A 19,799-nucleotide genomic window follows, 5' to 3' on the forward strand; every position below is an offset into this window, starting at 1 on the left:
TTGACAGCGGGCAGATGGTTTTTATTTCTTTCCAGCAGTTTCGATAACTTTTCCAATGAGACTGCCAGCCACGTCCTTAATCTTTCCGGCAACTGATTTGCCGACCTCCTTGACTTTGTTAAACACTTCTTTGAAGCCTTTTTTCATACGTAGATCCTTATTTTTGCAAAGAGTAATATTCAAGTTATCACTCAATCAATAGTAGTGGTATAATTTAACAAGATTCATTCTTTCACATGTGTTATGTGTGGAAGTACCAACAACACAAACACACACAACACACACACACAACATACACACACAACACACACACACACACACACACACACACAAGATACGTGCTTACACATGCAACTTAGCACCACACAGATTGCTCGTGATAAGAAGGGATTCCGTTTGCATTGGAACCCAGTCACTGCGTATTAAGGGTAGGCGCATTTAACCAGGTGTCCACAAAATACGTTGTGCATAAATCGCAACAAGGTACATATTATCACAATATGCTATTATTTTGAAATAATAATAATAATAATAATAAAATTTAAAAAAAGATAACACATATAGCATACTTCGTCTTCATAACCTATTGAAAATAATTTAAATAAAGTTAATTTAGAAGCAATTTTCTACGATATTTAACTGAATTACCGAATTAAACAAATTAAATTTGGCACAAAATGAAATATTTAAAAAAGGTAATGTAATAAATTGCTCTCACTGTCATCGCTGTCCACTGACCAAGCAACGTTGATGATGAACATCAGGGTAAGGAAAACTAGCATTTTCATCATTTTGATAAATTTTTTTTAATTTAAAATAAATTTAAATTAATTTAGAATTAATTTTACGACTCAAATTTCCGCGTTTATATACCTTTACATTGAGTTGGATTGAAAAATTAATTAACCTCTAACGCGCAACCGATAAATTAGACTGTTAATTAACACACAACGTCTAATGGCTCGTTTAAAAATTATTTTTAATAAAACTTCGAATTCGTTTCAAGTAACACAGAAGTGTTAGATTGAATCTAGCGTTTTTTTCCTCAAATCTCAATTTTCTAACAGCAGTGCACCAAAGTTAATCCTAACTTAAAAACAAACATCCAGCTGATTAATTAATTTATACTTTCTGAAAAATTTCATTAGAAATCAAATCATACTGATCCAGTAACCACCAATTTTGGGTGCAATAGTTGGTTGAACAAAATTCATGCAACCTGTCATATTACATTTTAAAAACAAAATGACCAAACTAGCAATAATCTGCGAATGAAAGTTCTATAAAATTTGGGCTTCTCAAGAATAGGTTGTGTGTAATTAAATTTGTGCCATAGTTTGGTCTGTGTCTGTGTTTCTTTCTCGAATCCTATGAATTCTTTGATAGTTTCACCCATATTTACTGAGTTCATCTTCTCGATCGATCTGAAACTCAACCCTTACACGCGAAACAAAGCGTGTGCTGGTCAGGTTCTTGGCCAAAAAATTTATCGAATGCGGCGGAGAAGATTCTTGTTCTCTTGCACTGGCTACCTATGAAATATAAAATAATTTTTAAAATTTGTACATTTATGTATAAGTCTCTATCTAAATTATTTCCTAAGTACTTATCAGATATATTAACTGAACCTAAACGCCCCGGTTTACGATCGTCTTGAATGTTCTGAATGGTTGTTAATGCCGGGGGTGGTGATGGGGATAAGCTCCCATCATCTATAAAATGCTCCCATATGGCAAGCGTTTCAAAAAGCCTCTGACAACCAAGCCCAACTCCTGGCCTTCACGCAGCAGAACTGTTTAAACTAACAGGAGAAGGGGCGAAGGCGAATAACTGGCGCCATAACCAGTTGCTTCGGGCAGGTGAAGCTCGTTAGCCTTGGTCGGCTATTTACCTAGGAGAAGGAAAACTCTGACTTCAAACTTCCGCTGCCTTGCGGCATACCTGTTCATGGGAAAGGCTATGGGAGCAAATCCAGACAGAAAACTACACTCCACCACCTGAGTTGCGGTCCAGTAATATCAGGTGCCGGTCCAAAGTCCGGATAGAAAAGAATGGTTGACAGGAGCTTGCTACACTGTCGTAAAAACGCTAATAACACGATGGTAGTCCAAAAAAGTATGCACATACCGGCTCGGACGTCGCCCGGGTGAACAAGGTCCGCGCTGCAGCTTTGGGGACTAGAGGCTGCAGTGTAAAGTATGCTACTGAGTCCCAGAAAGATAGACTGAAGATGGGGTTGACAGTTGGAGTTTGGAATGTCAGGTCATTGTGGCAGACAGGGGCTTACGCTTTGATGAAGAAAGAACTTGAACGATTCAGATATGATGTGGTTGGTCTGTGCGAGGTCCGATGGACAGGAGGTGGAGAAATGGAAGGTGGGAAGATATTATGGTCTGGAACAGAGAGGGAGCACGTCTATGGAGTTGGAATGGTTATTGGCGAAAAAGCAAAAAAAGCACTGTTAGAGTACAATCCAGTGAATGAAAGAATAATGTATGCGAGGTTTAAGGGATACCCGAGAGACATTGATGTGGTAGTGGCCTATGCTCCAACAATGGATCACTCGGATGTAGAAATCGAGGCATTCTACGATCAACTGGAGCAAACATTGAATGTACTGCCAAAGAAAGATGTTAAGATAATCACCGGAGATTGAAACGCAAAGATCGGAAGAGACAATATTGGTTTTGAAGAAGTTATGGGAAAATACGGTATAGGAAACAGAAATAATAGAGGAGAAAGACTGCTGGAATTTGCAAAGGACCAAAAAATGTATATAACAAATACAAAAACACAAAATACAAAAAAAATGGACATGGGAATCACCAGATGGAAAAACAACGAACATGATAGATTTGATTTTGATAGAACAGAAATGGATAAAATTTGTTACTCAGTGCCGTGCTTTTTCAAGTGCAGAGATTGGATCAAATCATCGTCTAGTGTTATGCAACGTCAAGATGAAAATAACGAAGAGACTAAAGTCAGGCGAAAATATCAAAAGAGTGAAATATAGCACAGAAATGTTAACAGAGAAGTTGAAAGACATCAGAAATGTAATAGAAAACAAATTGGATACAAAAACAAAGTACGATATGAAAACAAGAGTCAGTAACTTGGAGAAAGTGCTTAAGACTGCAGCCGAAAAATGCGAAGTAGGGAAAAACATAATAAAACCTTGGATAAGTGAGGAAACTCGGAAACTCGTAGAGGAAAGAAGACAGTTGAAAGCAACAAAAAGACAAAACAACGAAAATGAGATGAAATATAAACAACTATGTTGCAAAATAAAGAAAAGTGCCAGAGCAGATAAAAGAAGATGGAAAAACGATAGATGCGAAAGGGTAGAAGCACTAGTTGGACAAAACAAGAGAGGCGTATCAGCTAGTCAGACAGTTAAAAGGAAAAATGAAGAATACGTCAAGGATTATTAAAGACAAGGATGGAAATGCTCTAACTGAAGGCCAACAAATTAAAGATAGATGGTCGGAATATATCAAGGACCTGCTCACAGATAAAAACACGTATACAAAGGAGGTGTTACAGGCTTTAAAAGAAAGAAAAGTAGTCAATGAGGAAGAAACGGAAATAACATTGGAGGAAGTAATAAAAGCAATGAAGAAAATGAGGAACAACAAGAGCACAGGGAGAGACAGAATTCCCATAGAGCTGATCAAAGCGGGAGGACCAATTGTATGTAATGAGGTTCACAAAATCTGCCAAAAAATCTGGGACAGTGGAAAATGGCCAGAAGATTGGTGTAAATCAATCTTGATCATGTTGCCAAAAAAAGGAGACCTGAAAGACTGCAACAACTACAGATCAATAGCACTGACCCCTCATATGTGCAAGATCATGCTGACGATCTTGAAAGAACGATTGGAGAAAGACATAGAGCAGCATTTAGGAGAAGAGCAGGCAGGTTTCAGAAAGGACAGAAATACAGTCCAGCAAATCCTGATGTTGAGACTATTGTTGGAAGATGCAGGAAGCAGAGGTCAAACAACTTTTCATTGTTTTGTGGATTTTAAGAAGGCGTTTGATTCAGTCTGGCACGAAGGTTTGTGGGCAGCTTTGGAAAGTATGGGAGTGTCAACAAAAATGGTAAGGGTGCTGAAAGGGCTTTATGAGGAGTCAACAATGGCGGTAAAGGTAGGTACAAAGCTGGGAGAATGGATCAAAGCGAGCATAGGAAGTAGACAAGGAAATCCATTATCACCATTACTGTTCTTAGCACTGTTGGAAAGAGCCTTGGAAAAAATGGAGAATGCAGATATTGAGGGAATCGACATTGGAGGCAGAGTGATAAGGGACCTCAGGTTTGCAGATGATATAGATCTGCTAGCATCTGGTGCAGAGGGTCTACAGAAACTGATCGAGTTGACGTACGATGGTGGAAGAAACCATGGACTACACATCAACAGCAGTAAGACAAAGATAATGATTTCGGAAGCAGGTGGAAACAATGATGAATTCCAGATAGGAGCAGGAAAGCTCGAACAAGTGAACCAATTTATATATCTGGGCAGCCTCATAACTGATGACGATAATTGTTCGAAAGAAATTGATAGAAGAATAGCAATCGCGAGAGGAATGTTTGCATCTTTGAAAGTAATATTGAAAAACGGTAATGTATCTACAAAAACAAAGGTAAAGATCGTAGAAGCGTGTGTGTTTTCTACATTGATGTATGCATGTGAGGCTTGGACGTTGAAGAAAAGAGACAAAGACAAACTGGAAGCATTCGAGATGCATTGTTATAGAAAGTTGCTGGGAATCAGTTGGAGACAAAAGATAAGAAACGATGCCATAAGAAAACAACTTGGAAGACAAAAAACTGTGTATGAAAGTGTCAAGGAAAGAAAGCTGGGTATCTTTGGGCACATCTGCAAAATGACAGACGACAGACTGATCAAAAAAGTACAGATGAGAAAGAGGGACTGGAAGAAAAAAGTTGGAAGACCTGTGAGGAAGTGGATGGATGATATCACGAAATGGACGGGGGTTGGAACATTGAGCTCAATGAAGATGGCGAGGGAAAGAAAAGGATTTTGGAGAGATAGAAGAATACCATCGGCCTCAACGGTCCCTTAAGGGATTACAGAGGATCATTGAATGAAATTGAATGAATGAATGAAACGTCCCGGTTTACGATCGTCTTCTTGTTCTCACTTCTTAACTCGTGCTAAGCACTCTTTCGCTAAATCTGCATTTGCTTTTTCTGGCTCTTTTTTCTGGAACTTTCTGCTTAATTATTTGACTACTTCTCCATCACTTACGAAGCTCAGAGCGGGTCTCAAGACCCATCTGTTTGTAAAATTTATTGAGGAGCGCTGTTGATCATCGCGGAAATAGCGCTTTATAAGCTAATTGATTAATTGATTGATAGATGTTTACTGAGTTCATCTTCTCGATCGATCTGGAACTCAACCCTTACACGTGAAACAAATGGTGTGCTAGTCAGGTTCTTGGCTAAAAAATTGATTGAATGTCGCAGAGGAGATTCGGCGTCTGTAAGATGTGTTGAAATTAAACTGCATTTTTATTGAACACTTCATCATCCGCATCATAGTTATGCGCTATATTTTTGTAAGAGAATTAAAAATTTTCGCACTTATATATTTTTCATTCATTCAATAGTATTTATTTTGTGGTTTCAAAGTTGTCTCGATTTTTTTTAAATAAATTTTTTTTTTTTGAAAAATTTTATTATAAATCAAATCATGATCTATTTTTGGTGGAGTTGTTGGATGAAACATTCGGAAAACAGAGTTTATACAGAACCTGGCGCCACGAAAGCCACTTCTTTAGATTTCGAAGTTACGTGTTTTTATGATACAATATTGTAGCAATATGAGTAGAAAGTAGAAGCTATAAGAATTATATTTTTCAAGCTCTATTCAGATATGTATTTTTGACTACATTTTGAAAATTAAAGTTTATTATTGATTTGATTTCAGTAACAATACAATTGATTTTTTGCAAAAAATTTTGTTATTTAAATTGTGTATTTTTTAATTTTTATTTTCAAATTTTCAAAAATATATTTGTTGAGAATTTAAAGGTTCAAAGTTTCTCCATCAACCGAATCATTGTGTAGGTGAGAGATTTTATTCAAATTAGTTACCCGAACAAATGTCCAACTTTGACTTTACCAAATCCGTTGGGTTCTCTTTTACCGCTGACTTTTTTAAGAACCTCATCTGCAACTGCTTTTCCGGTTTTCAAGCCGATATCCTTCAGGATGTCCATGAAGTTTCTTTTCAGTGGAATGTCATACTGCAACGGTATGAGGATCGGGACAATAGTTTATATTTAATATTTATTAATATCATAATGAAATTAATTATATTAGTTATAATTTATTACATTTATAATTTATTTAATTAATTAAATATTCAGATGATTCTATCAAAATTAGTCATGAATATGTTGGGATTTGTAACGAAATCGTCGGCTTTTTTTGCGATCTCATGATTTTACGAATACGGAACTGACAACTGTAATTAAAATAACATTGCACATACAACTTTTCATCAAAAGTAAATCGTTCAAAATGACCAATGAATTTAGATCAAAGAACTTTTTGCTAAATCGCGAAACTTTTTATGACCATCTGAATACTATGAGTTAAATATTTTTGGAACAAAAAAAAAAACTTAAAAAAAATCTTTCTAACGTCATCAGAGTCATCGTCATTGTTACCTGTTAATAATTGCATCAATTTTATGAATAAAATTATTTGAATTATGTGGAAAAAACTTTAATTAAAAATTAAAACAGAACAATGAACCACCTCGTACGAAGACGTTCAGTGCGAGCATGATCACCAGGAAAACATACAACTTCATCATTTTGTCAGATTCACCACTTTCCAGTTTTTCGCCAAATTTTACAAAACAGTTGAATTGTTAGAATTCAAATGAGTGAATTTAGCTTGTTAGTTTGACGGAAGCCTCATATATTTCAAATCTGTACCGACATTTTAAAAAAAATCGTTTGTCACAGGATGGCTAATCAGTTTAATGCCTAACACAATCTATCCTATTAAATTTATAAAAATATTATCTCATCATTATTGTTGCAACAAACCGTTGCGATAAAATGAAGCGGTTTCATTTTAAATCGATAAAATTTTATCGCGAGATTGTTAATTTATTTTTCAATTCACACAGCCCATTGAGGTGTACTCGACAAAAGCAAAATGAGACCTATCACGCTCGCATTTTATGATATTTTTAGTATTTTTGTATTGTATTGTATGGTATTGTATTGTATTTTATATTTTAGTATTTAGTACATCGCGAGGAGTCGCGAGTTGAATCTAAGGACAGGTGTATTTTTAATTAAATCCGAATTGTTATTTGGGTTTCATTTATAATCTTAACATAAGTAGTATCCATTTAATCTATCTCTTTAGTATCTAGTATAAAAATTATTTATTTTATAGAAAATTAATCATAAAATCTTTTATTCAGTGATAGATAACATTTGGATTCATCCCATTATTTTTAGCGACTTTTCGAACTGTTCCTAACAGTAATCTAACGCTCTGTGAAAATATCAAGCAAAGATTAAAAAAATATTTTTAATTCACTTAAATTTTCCACAAAATAAGCAAAATCAAAAACAGCATTAGCAATTGTAACAACAACAAAACAACAACACAACAGCAACACAACACACCAACATTAATAGCAGCAACAACATAACCAACAGTCGGATGATAAGTTTTCCATTTTCGGCTCTGACCGTTTCCTACTCTGACACTTTAAGTCCAGGTGTTGAGTGATGTCTAAATTAGACACGCAGAAGACTAATTTCACGGCCTACTCCTGGGCTATAAAAATACAAAATTTTCAAGCCACAGGTCTACAGGACCGTTATGTAAACCACTTAATTGCCGTTTTGAGACACTGTAAGACTGATTTTATGAGAGTTTGTTAGACTTTGCTTAGACTTTGTGAGACTTTACGAGACAGAAAGATATGTACGAGAAAATTGCGGATCAAATTTAAGTTGGATTCAGACTTTTGGAAAGCATAAAAATGAAGGTTGCACTTTTTTCGGAATAAATTTTTGAAATAATAATAACAAAATACAAATTATTATCTTTTTTAATTATAGAAACATGTATTAGAAGTGCCCAAAGCCTACCTACATGGGCACTTTTTTATTTTCATTTTCTTCATTTATTCAGAAATTCCTTAAAAAACTGCAAGATTAAAAGCAAAATCAGTGTTTGTTATATCTTTTATAGCTGTAGTTACGTCACTTCAAGTTAATCTTTTCAAATTCATAAAATCCAAAACTTTTTCGTTAAACCATTTGATGGCAGATAGTTTTGTAGCAAATTTATTTTTCTGTTTCACTGTATAACTGATCCTTATTGGGCTTTCTCCTGGCAAATGTTTCGACCCGTTTGAAATGTCTGTCACTTCTGTTTCAGAAGGCTATCTTCACACAAAACGAACACAATCCATCAAATTACAATTTGTAATTGAAATAATGGTTTTCACTTTTATCATCAGATCAAAGTTTCAGTATTTTGTGTCTTGCAGCTTACCATGAGACGAACTTGGGAGGCTGTGTGTAATTGAACGTGAATCAAATTTCAAACAACACTTCTTTCCATATAAAAACTTTTACGATTGATTCGTTATTCAGCTATTCTCTAATATTTTATACGTCTGCTCTAATATTTTTAAAATTTAGTCATTTGGTAACTTTTCACCCCACTAAAGCAATCAGAAAGGGGTTGCCACTTGCCGCGGTGCATTTGCCCATTCAAAGATTATCAAACGTAAATTGAAAATAGTATTGTTATAATGCTATACTCCAAAAAGTGTTGCCGGTTTTGACAATTTTTTGTGAACCCGCCAAAAATAATTTGTAGTTACGCTCATGTTTAACGCGATCTTTAGCAATTCATGCTCAATAATTGTGACTAACTTCTTTTCTTTATTTAGTACGGACGTGTGTTTAGATAAATTGAAATTTTATGTGTATTACATTTTTTATTGAAGACCAAGATTGAAGACCAAGACAGCTTATAAATTGTTCATTGCTTAGTTTTGATCCAAACATCTTGTTCAATGTAGTTCGTGTTTCTATATACAAACAAAACCTGTTAGTGCATATATATATATATATATATATATATATATATATATATATATATATATATATATATTGAAGCATTTTATAGCAGATCTTGAATTTTAGCCAATAATTTCTATCATATTTTATTGTTTGAAATTGACAGAAACAAAGCCAAAAAATTGAATTTTCAAAATTTATTCAATTAAATATGATCAAATCGTCATTAATTATCTAATAAATTTTCAGAAATTTATTTTCCAATTTGGTCAATGATAGCACCTCCAGTCTTCACGCCAACATTTGCCAGGTCTTCAAGTGGCAGCTTCTTAAGGAAGTCTAGAAAACTTCTTTTGCCAATTTTGCCCAAAATTTCATCAGCCACTGCTCCGCCTGCCTTCAAGCCAACGTTCTTCAAATCTTCAAGGGGAAGCTTCTTCAGGAAGTCCATAAAGCTTCTTTTCAAACGAAGTTCATCCTGGAACATTTTTGTTAAAAATTAAATCTAATAAACTTTATACTCGAAATTGAAATTTGACGTTTTTATATCACAAAAAATAGAAGTATATAAAGGTAAAAGTTGTACATAGGAAAAGTAAAGTGACATTACAAGTTAACAAATGAATAAAAAACCCATCTCAAATACGAACTTCATAATCATCGTAACCTGGCGAAATTTATTTAGAATATTAATTTATTGTATTAAATTTAATTACTCTAATTTATAAACAAAGTTTATTTAATAAGATGAAAAAATAATAATTTAATTTTACTATTTCAAAAAACAAAATTTTTCTAAAACAAAAAAGGGAGAAAGTTACTAACTGTCCTCCTCACAGAGGACAACGTTGACAACGACCAACAACATAAGGAGAGCGAACATCTTCATCATTCTGAATGCTTTCTTCTTGGCTACTGTGATCAACTTCTGAATTGTTGAATACTCTGAGAGACTGTTTGATCTGTAGAGCTTTTGCTAGGCTATTTATACCAAAAACAATTTATAAAATTTAAAAGAAATTTGAAAACTTTAACAAAAATTCGCATTTTCATCGCGAAAGTGGTAATTAATTTTTTCTCTAACACAGTGTCGATAATTGAGTTGTTCCTGGTTTGAAAGTTGTTTAATTTAATTTGATTGTCTCACTTACCTGTTAGAGCCAATGCAGCTTAATATGATACTCGTACATAATGTATGATTTGGTTATGATATTGTGAACGAAAACTCGATTTTATCGAAGTAAGGAATAGAGGTGAGCATGGGAACGGGATTCGCGGAAATTCCATTGCCCCCATGACAATCCCATGGTTCCATGGGAATTTGTAAAAACTAATTTTCATAAATGGGAATTTTAAGGAGTAGGGAATCACTGTTCGACAATCGGGATTGATCTACGGGAAAGGGAAAAATGCGAAAAACAACGTGTACATGACCAAAATTTAAAATATCAATTTTTATCAAATGTATTGTGTGTGTGTGTGTGTGTGTGTGTGTGTGTGTGTGTGTGTGTGTGTGTGTGTGTGGTTGAATCTTCTGAGAATTATGGAAAATAAAAAATGATGTAGCTAAATTAATTAACAAATTTTTTAATTGCAAATGATACTTACTATGATATTTTTTATGATCCACACATAAACACACACACACACACACACACACACACACACACATACACACATACACACACACACATTTAGGCATTTAGGGATTTGTGGATGTTATGATTACGTGCCACTATGTTATTGATCCTAAATTTTGCATGTGAATAACAGCATTTAGGTGTCTGCACGTTTCAAATTGAAACGACAGCCTCAAATCAGATGCTACTATTTACAGCGCTTGCTTCCAAATTTCCCATGTACAATCAACATTTTTACAGAACTTCTTTTGTATCTTTTTTGTTCCTACACACATGCACTATTTAGGCGTTTCTATATCAGGAGCAGCTTATCTCAGTTTGACAATAGATTATGAAAATTTTCAGTCGGATAAATAAATTAAACGCAAAATTATTTAAAGACACATTATCCTTCCTTTGAAAACTCTTTATTTAAGAATGTCTCGAGTTCTTTCGGCCCCTTCCTAAATCTAGCTCTGGGTATAAATGGCGTTTTTTTACTAATTTCACCAACTTTTTTGCACGTTTGTAGTGCAATCATCACACGTCGAGTTCATGTCGTTGTAGTTCATGTCGAGTTTAAACTCCTTCCAAACTTTCTTGCATAAGTACAGTGCAGATTATTTTAGAAGAAACTTTACATAGTGTCATACCCGCCAGAATGGTGGAATTACGCTATATAATTAAATATTGTAATCTTGTTATATTTGTTATCTTGTTATATTTGTTATCTTTGCCATTTCTCAATCAATTGTAAACCATGGAATCTTTTCATGCCATAGAGGCTATATAAAAGGCAGGAGTGGCAAAGCCATACAGCGAGGTTTGGTTGGGAAGTTATAAATTGGATTTATGTAGTTACTTGAGTTAGTTTATTGTTTCTATTACTGTTGGCAATCGAATAAACGAACGAACCAAATTCGCGTTTAGAGTAGTTGTGTTCATCTATTTTGTTCATCTATGTTGTATCAAGAATTTTGAACCTACGGAATAACGATCGTTGCAAGCTACAACACTGGTGTTGAAAATAGAGAGATCTTTTGAATTCATAACACCAGTGTTGGTAGTTACGAGCGTCAAAGAGTTACAACAGATTGAACCTCGAAGCAGTATATACTCTAATATTAATGGTGAATATGATATATTTTATATAGGCTTATTTCTTTCAAGTTAATTTTTTGAAATGTATGAAATATTACACAGAGTTTGACTGTTTTGACAATTTTGCATGTGGAAACGGTGTTTTGGAATAAAAAAATAATTTTCTTCCGCTACTTCAAACAGTTTTATTTAATTTCAATTATTTGCCAGCCTAGTTTAATGAAATAATTAATTGATTCTATTTAATTAAATTTTATTGTAAATATTTTTTAAAAACGTTTCAACATTCATGACGAAAAATCAGTTATTTTCATTTTTTTTTTATTACACATATATTTTCTAAATGAATTTGATTTGTAGGTAACAACTATCAAAATTATTAAAGAAATTCATAGAGATTATTTTATTTAAAAAGATAAATTGCAGTAAATTTAATCAGCGTCCAGAAAATTTATTTTCCAATTTCGTCAATGATTGCGCCTCCGGTCTTCAAGCCAACATTGGCCAAATCTTCGATCGGCAGCTTCTTAAGGAAGTCTAGAAAACTTCTTTTGCCGATTTTGCCCAAAATTTCATTGGCCACTGCTCCGCCTGCCTTCAAGCCAACGTTCTTCAAATCTTCAAGGGGTAGTTTTTTCAGAAAGTTCAGAAAACCTCTTTTGCCGATTTGGCCCAAAATTTCATCGGCCACTGCTCCGCCTGTCTTCAAGCCAACGTTCTTCAAGTCCTCCAGTGGAAGCTTCTTCAGGAAGTCCATGAAACCTTTCTTCATTGGCAGCAGCTGCGAGTGTTATTTTTTTTCAAATTCAATTTCTAATTGCGATTTCATCAGAAATTAAAAAATTTTGTACTCGTATTGCTGCGTACGTGTGCGTGTTAATAAATAGAAATGTGCATAGTTAGTTATATTAGTAAAATCACAAGTACATACCTTGAAATCATCATCTTCATAAAAATAATCTGTTCATAAAAATATTTAATACCAAATTAAGTCATTTTTTAATTATTTAAAAACATAATTAGACCAATTTAACGAAGACATTAGCAAAAGAACCAGAATTACTGACCGTCTTGAGACAAAACGACGTTGAAAGCAACCATCAGCATGAGGAGGGCAATCATTTTCATCATTCTGAACGTCCTACTAGCAAATAACTAATAACCTCTAAGAGACTGTTTGATCGGCACGGCTACCAGCAAACTTTTTATAGCAAAAATGTTGACAAATTGATATTATACTGATATTTTTATCGAACCAGTGCTAATTAAACATTTTTTTAATCCTTTTTTAATTTTTGTTTTTCATGACTGTTTTAATTTGTTTCACCACTCAACACGCAGCATCTAATTGAATAGCCTTCGGAGTTCAGAAGCTTTGAATTGAATTTTACAAATTGCACATATCTGCCTCCCACGTGCAAACACACAAACGCACACACACACAAACAAACAAACTCACAGACAAACATACACAACATTTTTATTGCACCAGATAGTAAGCGGAGATTTTGTGAACACAAATGATCTCTAACGAAAGGTCAAGTTCCTTGGCTACTGCGTTTCCGTGTTTCGGTATTTAGTTTCATATTATTTTGAAGTCATTAAAAACCTTCGCATACTTTTATAGGCAAATTTATTTAATTAATATCATTCGAATAATTCTTCTAATTTATATTTTCTGTTTTATTTCTTCTCACGTTCCCGAAAATTATTACGGTTAATGAGATATTGGTGGAAATTTATTAATAAGAAAAAGTTTCCTGAAAAACCAAATTAAAGAAGCCATCGAGTTAAATAAACAAGTATGAAGAAATGAAGCGACGACATAAGCTTCACTGGCGTCGCCGACAAAAACGCCGACATCAACAACATTAGCAACTAAAATAACTTGAAACAGACGAACAAATGAGAGATTGTTTGTTTAGGTTAAACATACAAACAGATACGCGTAACATATAATGTATTTGTTTATGAATTCATTTGTTGGTATGTATGTTTATGTGTTATTGTGTGTGTTTGTTTGTGTTTACGTGTGTGGTGTGTATGTTATTAATGTTAAAGAGCAATGACTAAAATACATAAGTACTTCGTTATTATTATTGTTGTTATTATTATTGTTGTTATTATTATTATTATTACTATTGTTACGACATGATTCGTCCGCCGATATGATGATGAAGATGATGACTGATACTATTATTATTATTAATATTATTATTATTATTATTGCTGCTACTATTATTATTATCGTTAATCATAAAATTATTGTTGCTGTTAGTGTTATTGTTGTTGTTGTACCAATTGTAATGATAATTATGGTAATTGTTGTTGCTGTTATTGATGTTGTTGTTGTTGTTGTTGTTGTTGTTGATGTGTTGGGTGGACACTGGAACGATTGAATAGAGGTAGTCTTGAAAATTTTGTCCTATGCCCAACGTGTTAGGAAAGCCTGTCGGAAATGAATGAATGAATGAATGAATGAACGAACGAGCAAACGAATTAATGAATGAATGAATAAATGAATGAATGAATGAACAAATGAATAAATGACTGAATAAACGAATGAATAAATGACTGAATGAACAAATGAATGAGTGAATGTAGGTATGAATGAAGGAATAAAGAAAATTATTTGATTTTAACAGCTTATATAACATTCAATTGCGTTTTGAAACATTTTTTTAAATACAAAAAAACCAATTCATTCATTTTTTTCTGTCAGTTTATTCATTCATTCATTCATCTACTCATTCATCCATTCTTCCAGCAATCCACTAACCAAACGTTGATAAGGTTTGGGGTGGAGGTGAAGTCGACGATACGGCAGGTGGTCTTGTTATGTTATACGAGCCGTAGTTCTGAAAGTTTAGTGAATATGTCTGGCTGGTTTCTGAAAAGAAATTTGTATGCATCATCGTCGTCGTCATCACGATAATCATTATCAATCATAAAAGCTATAATAATACCCTAATAATATGGATTATAATAATATTAATAATAATGATAACAATATTGATAATAATAATATTAATAATGATAATAATAAACCTGGAAACATGTAGTTATGGCCGATAACATGACCAAATGCTGATGTTTTCGATGATGATGATGATGATAATAATGATGACGACGACGACGACGATGAAGAAGATGATGATAGAGGTATGTCTAATGGCTTTCGGATGGTTCTACTGCTGCTGCTGCTGCTAACGCTGAATGAATGAGTGGATGAATGAATGGATGGATGAGTGGATGAATGAATGAATATATGAATGAACGAGCGAACAAACGAACGAACGAACGAATGAATGAACGAAAGAACTAGTGCTGTTATTATTTTTATTTTTATTTTTACTAACCCCATATCATAATCGTATCTTGATCTTTCAATTAGTGCCAGAGGAGGGTAGAACAAATTTGATTGGCTATCAATATCATCGTTATTATTATTATTATTATCACTATCATCGCCACCATTTTTATTTCTACTTGTCTTGTTAGTAGCCTCGGTGGTAACTGCAGTCGCGACAGCTAAGTTGTGAGCGTTTTTGTTAATGACGTCACTGCAGTTATTATTATCATTGTCGTCGTCATCGTCATCATTTAGACGATTATTGTTGTTATTATTATTATTATTGTTGTTGTTGTTGTTGTTGTTGTCGCTGCTAACATTAGCGGCGTTTGAGCTGTTGTTAATTGCCTCGACCACTTCGTGGCCATTGCCGTTGCTACCCGTACTGCTACTTATCACGTTACTACTGGTAATGAGATTGCTACACAAGTAAGGAGAGGGCGGAGCTTGATAGATTGACAGATTGTGATGATGATGATGAGGACGGTGATGAGTAGAATAAGGGTGAGGGTAAGTAGGGTAAAATGACGACGACCTTTGCGAATAAGATGGGTGATGAGATGGGGTCGGGGTTATGACGTTGTGTGGGTGTTCAAATGCAAATGCGTTGTTGGTGAGGACCGTTGGGGAAATGGGATCTAGGGTGAATGAGTTTAGGTGGGAAAACCTGTGAGGGTGTTGTTGGTGTTGTTGGTGGTGGTGCTGTAGGCATAACTCATTGCTGGTTGGGGTGGTTGTGTGATGATGATGATGGTGGTGGTTTGGTATGGTGTTTATAGTAGTAAGAAGTCTATTGATGTCTGTTTGTTGTTGTTGATGATGCATGTTGATGTGTTCATGCTGTTGTTGTTGGTGATGAATTTGTTGATGATGGGTGGATGGGTGGTGACCCGGAACCACCCTAAACTTCTCCTCCCTTCTCCATTTCGCCCTCCTATTTGAGAACCACACCTATGGGGTTGCCATTGGAAAAAAAATTGAAGACTCTTTATAAGGCAGCTTTGATGTAAGTAGGGAGTTATTTAATTATTTATCAGTTTCTTTACGATTAACTAATTGCAAATTAAAATTTCAAGTCGCCCATAATCATTAACATTCACACACCACATGACCTCATCATAACTATCATCAACATCGTCATCTTCATCGTCATCATCGTCATCATCATCATCGTCATCATCATCATCAACAACAACATTATCATTATCATCATCATCATCGTCATCATCATCATCAACAACAACATTATCATTATCATCATCATCATCGTCATCATCATCATCAACAACAACATTATCATTATCATCATCATCATCGTCATCATCATCATCACCAACAGCACCACAATCATCATCATCATCGTCAACAACAACAACATTATCATCATCATCACAATCATCATCATCATTATCATCATCATCAGACTTGTATTCTCGCTTCGGGTAGTTCAAGTTTTTGTGCCAATCTCTCCCTCGCAAAGACATCAGGGTAGTGGGTTTTGTCGAATTCTGATGGTGACGATGATGATGATGATGATGATGGCGATGATGATGATATTGGTGAGTACAGCAATGGAAGTGATGAATATGATCATCTATTCATCAAAAAATTCTCATGAATATGTATGAAAAATTATGTTTTTTCAACGGTTTACTAATTTTGACTCTTACCAGACATCCAAGTGGTTTGGTATTTAAAGGTTTTTATCATTTTCGATCACAGCAGGTGCACTTACACTTAAAACTTTGACCCGTCCTCAGTGCTGATGTACCTGATGTACCTAGTCTACCACTATGCGAACTGCCAACATGTGTTAAGTTAAAGTTGTTTAATCACATACACTCGCACTGCTGCTGCTGCTGCTGATTGTTTGTTCGTTGGTTTCGTGACGTCACAAAGTGACGAATTTGTAAACGTCATCACTCTTAATTGTTTGGTGTGTATGTGTGTATGTGTGTGTGTACTTGCACGCGCTGTCGATGTATTTTTTTGTTTTTATTTCAGAAATGTCCTAATTAACCTCTCTCCAGAGAATCGATTTGTTGGGTACTGAAAGATGTCCTATTCCTCTGCAACTTCCTCTTCAAACGCATGCGTACCTGTTTCTCTACGTCACTTCCGGTTTCGCGATCACGTGATGCTGTAGTCGTTGACGACGTAGTTGTGGCTGTGGACGCAAGAGTGATTGCGGCTGACGATGACGTCATTGTTGTTGTTGGTGTTGCGTGGAGGTCTGTGTATTCTTTGTTGCCGTTTGTGTTGTTTAGTGTGGTTAGTGTTAGTGTTGTTGTTGTTGTCGTCGATTCGTTATCATCTTCATCACAAGAGTCGTTAATGTTGTTGTTCAGTTTATCTGTTGGATTAATATTGTCGTTATTGATGTTATTATTGTTGTTGCTATTGATAAAATATTTTTGTCATGGTTATTATTATCTTGTTGTTGTTGTTGTTGTTGTTGCTGCTGCTGCTGTAACCTTTAAAACATTCCACTCGAGAAACCAAAATGAATAAAGTTTTTTTTTAAACTGGTGTCATACCATATCATATCACATCTTAATGTTAACAAAACTGCTCTGTGCACGATAACGAATAAATTATTTTTTTAACTCTTAAGAAATAAAACAGTTTTTAAAAGATGGTCAACTTAATTAATTTCTACTATTAGGACGATTGCGCCAAAAGGCGAATGATTCTAAATTTACATCCGGAAGATACGATACGATACGACCATGATTTTTTTTTCGATTTTCAAAATGACGTCACGACTGTCAGGATGTCAAAATGACGTCATGACGATGATTTTGTCTATGAGGATGATTTGGATGATGATAATGACAAGGGCTCGTGCATAAAAATACTATTACTAATACTCATATTCATAATTATTATTAATTTATAATAATGATAATATTAATATTATTATTATTATAAAAACAATAAAACATAAAAAAAATTGAATAATTGTCAACTGCAGTAAAAACAGTTTGAATATCCATATAAAAAAAATAACCAATGACACTACAAAACCAAACATAACCAAAGACACTACAAAACCAAACATAACCAAAGACACTACAAAACCAAACATAACCAAAGACGCGACAAAAATAACCAAGGGCAGCACTAAAACCAACATAACCAAAGACACTACAAAACCAAACATAACCAAAGACGCGACAAAAATAACCAAGGGCAGCACTAAAACCAACATAACCAAAGACACTACAAAAACGAAACATAACCAAAGACATTACAAAAACAACAACAACGACGACGATGACGTCAAAAAAAGGAAAAAAAATTCATGAACGATTTCACGGGCCAACGAATGCATGCAGCTCCGGGCATTATATTTCACGCTTCACTGGTCTCTGGGTCTTCATTGAATTTTGATCAAACGTTCGTGCGTATTTCTACGCGCGCGTACGAGTGTGTGTGTGTGTGTGAGTGTGTGTGTGTGTGTGTGTGAGAGAGAGTGAACGCGCGCGTGTGTGTGTGTGTGAGAGAGAGAGTGAACGCGTGTGTGTGTGAGAGAGAATGAACACGCGCGTGTGCGTGTGTGCGCGTGTGTGTGCGTGTAGCGTGTATACGTTTTTTGTATGTATGTACCTATGTATGTGTGCATTGCGTATATGCATTTGTAAAATATTTTATACGTGTTGGATGAAAATTTTTTTGTACGTATGTATGTGTGTGTATTTTTTGTTGTATATATGGGTATGCTGTTTCTCCTGGTATCTAAATGCATTTTTTGTGTTATCTTTTAAAGACATTTTTAGCGAGTTTGCATGCTGTAACAGTTTCTACGTCTGCCAGATTCTGATTTTTTAAAGAATAATAATGAAAAAGTGTTTTCGTGACGTTATGTTTTCTATGTTTATGTGTGTATGTTGAGATTTTTGAGTCTATTTGTTTGTCTGTATCTGTTTGTTTGCTTGTATGTTCATGTATGCGTGTGTATGTGTTTTGATCTTTTTTTTCCTCATTAGCAAGTGAGTCTGAGAGGAATGGTTTCAACAAGTGTAATCTCAGTTGTATGGGTCACTATTATACATTTATGTAGGTATGTATGTGTGTGTGTGTGTGTGTGTGTGTGCGTGTATGTGTGTGTAGGTTTGTATGTGTTTATGTATGTTTGTATGCGTGTTTGTGTATGACAAAATGTATACCTTCTCGTTTGTACAAAGGATTATGTATAATACTTTTCAATGATTAGACAAAAATCTAACCTAAATACGGAAAATTTTTTGAATCATCATTATCATCAGCACAGGCAAATCCACCATCTTCGTCATCGTCACCATCGTTTGGATGCTGATGATGATGGTGATTTTGATGATGATGTTGTTGTTGTTGTTGATTTAAGAAGACGTTTTTAGTAAGGGTTTTATATGTCGGTTGGCTTGTGGCCCAAATGTCTGCCATGTTTTCTAGCATTGTGGTCGTTGTGGTTGGTGCGTTTTTGTAGTCGTAGCAGTTAAAAACATGGCCGTTGTTTGTGGCTATGACGTCATAAATGTTGTTGTTGTTGTTTTTTGCGTTGTTGTTGTTGTTGTTTAAAGGCATCATATGCATGGGTAGTTGTTGCAAATGTTGTTGTTGTTGTTGTTGTTGTATGCTGCTGTGTG

The 19,799-nt window shown here is 34.6% G+C and overlaps 4 protein-coding genes across 4 annotated transcripts in view; 1 reads left to right on the forward strand and 3 right to left on the reverse strand.

Moving 5' to 3' along the window:
• Positions 1-1,370: 1,370 nt before the first annotated feature.
• On the forward strand, positions 1,371-2,656 carry HELRODRAFT_173446 (hypothetical protein; the record flags this gene model as incomplete). Its single annotated transcript, XM_009020054.1, has 3 exons — positions 1,371-1,469; positions 1,896-2,035; positions 2,107-2,656. The coding sequence occupies 3 exons, from the start codon at positions 1,371-1,373 to the stop codon at positions 2,654-2,656; spliced, it is 789 nt and encodes a 262-aa protein (XP_009018302.1).
• A 6,696-nt stretch (positions 2,657-9,352) lies between these two features.
• Positions 9,353-9,991, reverse strand: HELRODRAFT_173447 (hypothetical protein; the record flags this gene model as incomplete). Its single annotated transcript, XM_009020055.1, has 3 exons — positions 9,353-9,577; positions 9,750-9,766; positions 9,925-9,991. The coding sequence occupies 3 exons, from the start codon at positions 9,989-9,991 to the stop codon at positions 9,353-9,355; spliced, it is 309 nt and encodes a 102-aa protein (XP_009018303.1).
• Positions 9,992-12,270: 2,279 nt separating this feature from the next.
• HELRODRAFT_173448 (hypothetical protein) lies at positions 12,271-12,950 on the reverse strand (the record flags this gene model as incomplete). The annotated part of the gene is made up of 3 exons (XM_009020056.1): positions 12,271-12,600; positions 12,751-12,779; positions 12,887-12,950. The coding sequence occupies 3 exons, from the start codon at positions 12,948-12,950 to the stop codon at positions 12,271-12,273; spliced, it is 423 nt and encodes a 140-aa protein (XP_009018304.1).
• A 349-nt stretch (positions 12,951-13,299) lies between these two features.
• Positions 13,300-19,799, reverse strand: part of HELRODRAFT_173449 (hypothetical protein) — a gene marked incomplete at both ends in the record, with an annotated part of 9,622 nt that continues 3,122 nt past the window's right edge. The window contains 10 exons of the mRNA XM_009020057.1: positions 13,300-13,373; positions 14,056-14,268; positions 14,599-14,709; positions 14,868-15,031; positions 15,179-15,617; positions 15,839-15,892; positions 16,062-16,122; positions 16,597-16,679; positions 17,192-17,524; positions 19,401-19,485. Of these exons, the coding sequence (XP_009018305.1) occupies positions 13,300-13,373; positions 14,056-14,268; positions 14,599-14,709; positions 14,868-15,031; positions 15,179-15,617; positions 15,839-15,892; positions 16,062-16,122; positions 16,597-16,679; positions 17,192-17,524; positions 19,401-19,485 (1,617 nt within the window). The remainder of the gene's footprint in view (positions 13,374-14,055; positions 14,269-14,598; positions 14,710-14,867; positions 15,032-15,178; positions 15,618-15,838; positions 15,893-16,061; positions 16,123-16,596; positions 16,680-17,191; positions 17,525-19,400; positions 19,486-19,799) is intronic.

Source organism: Helobdella robusta (genome assembly GCF_000326865.2).
Source record: "Helobdella robusta unplaced genomic scaffold HELROscaffold_26, whole genome shotgun sequence".
Taxonomy (NCBI): domain Eukaryota; kingdom Metazoa; phylum Annelida; class Clitellata; order Rhynchobdellida; family Glossiphoniidae; genus Helobdella; species Helobdella robusta.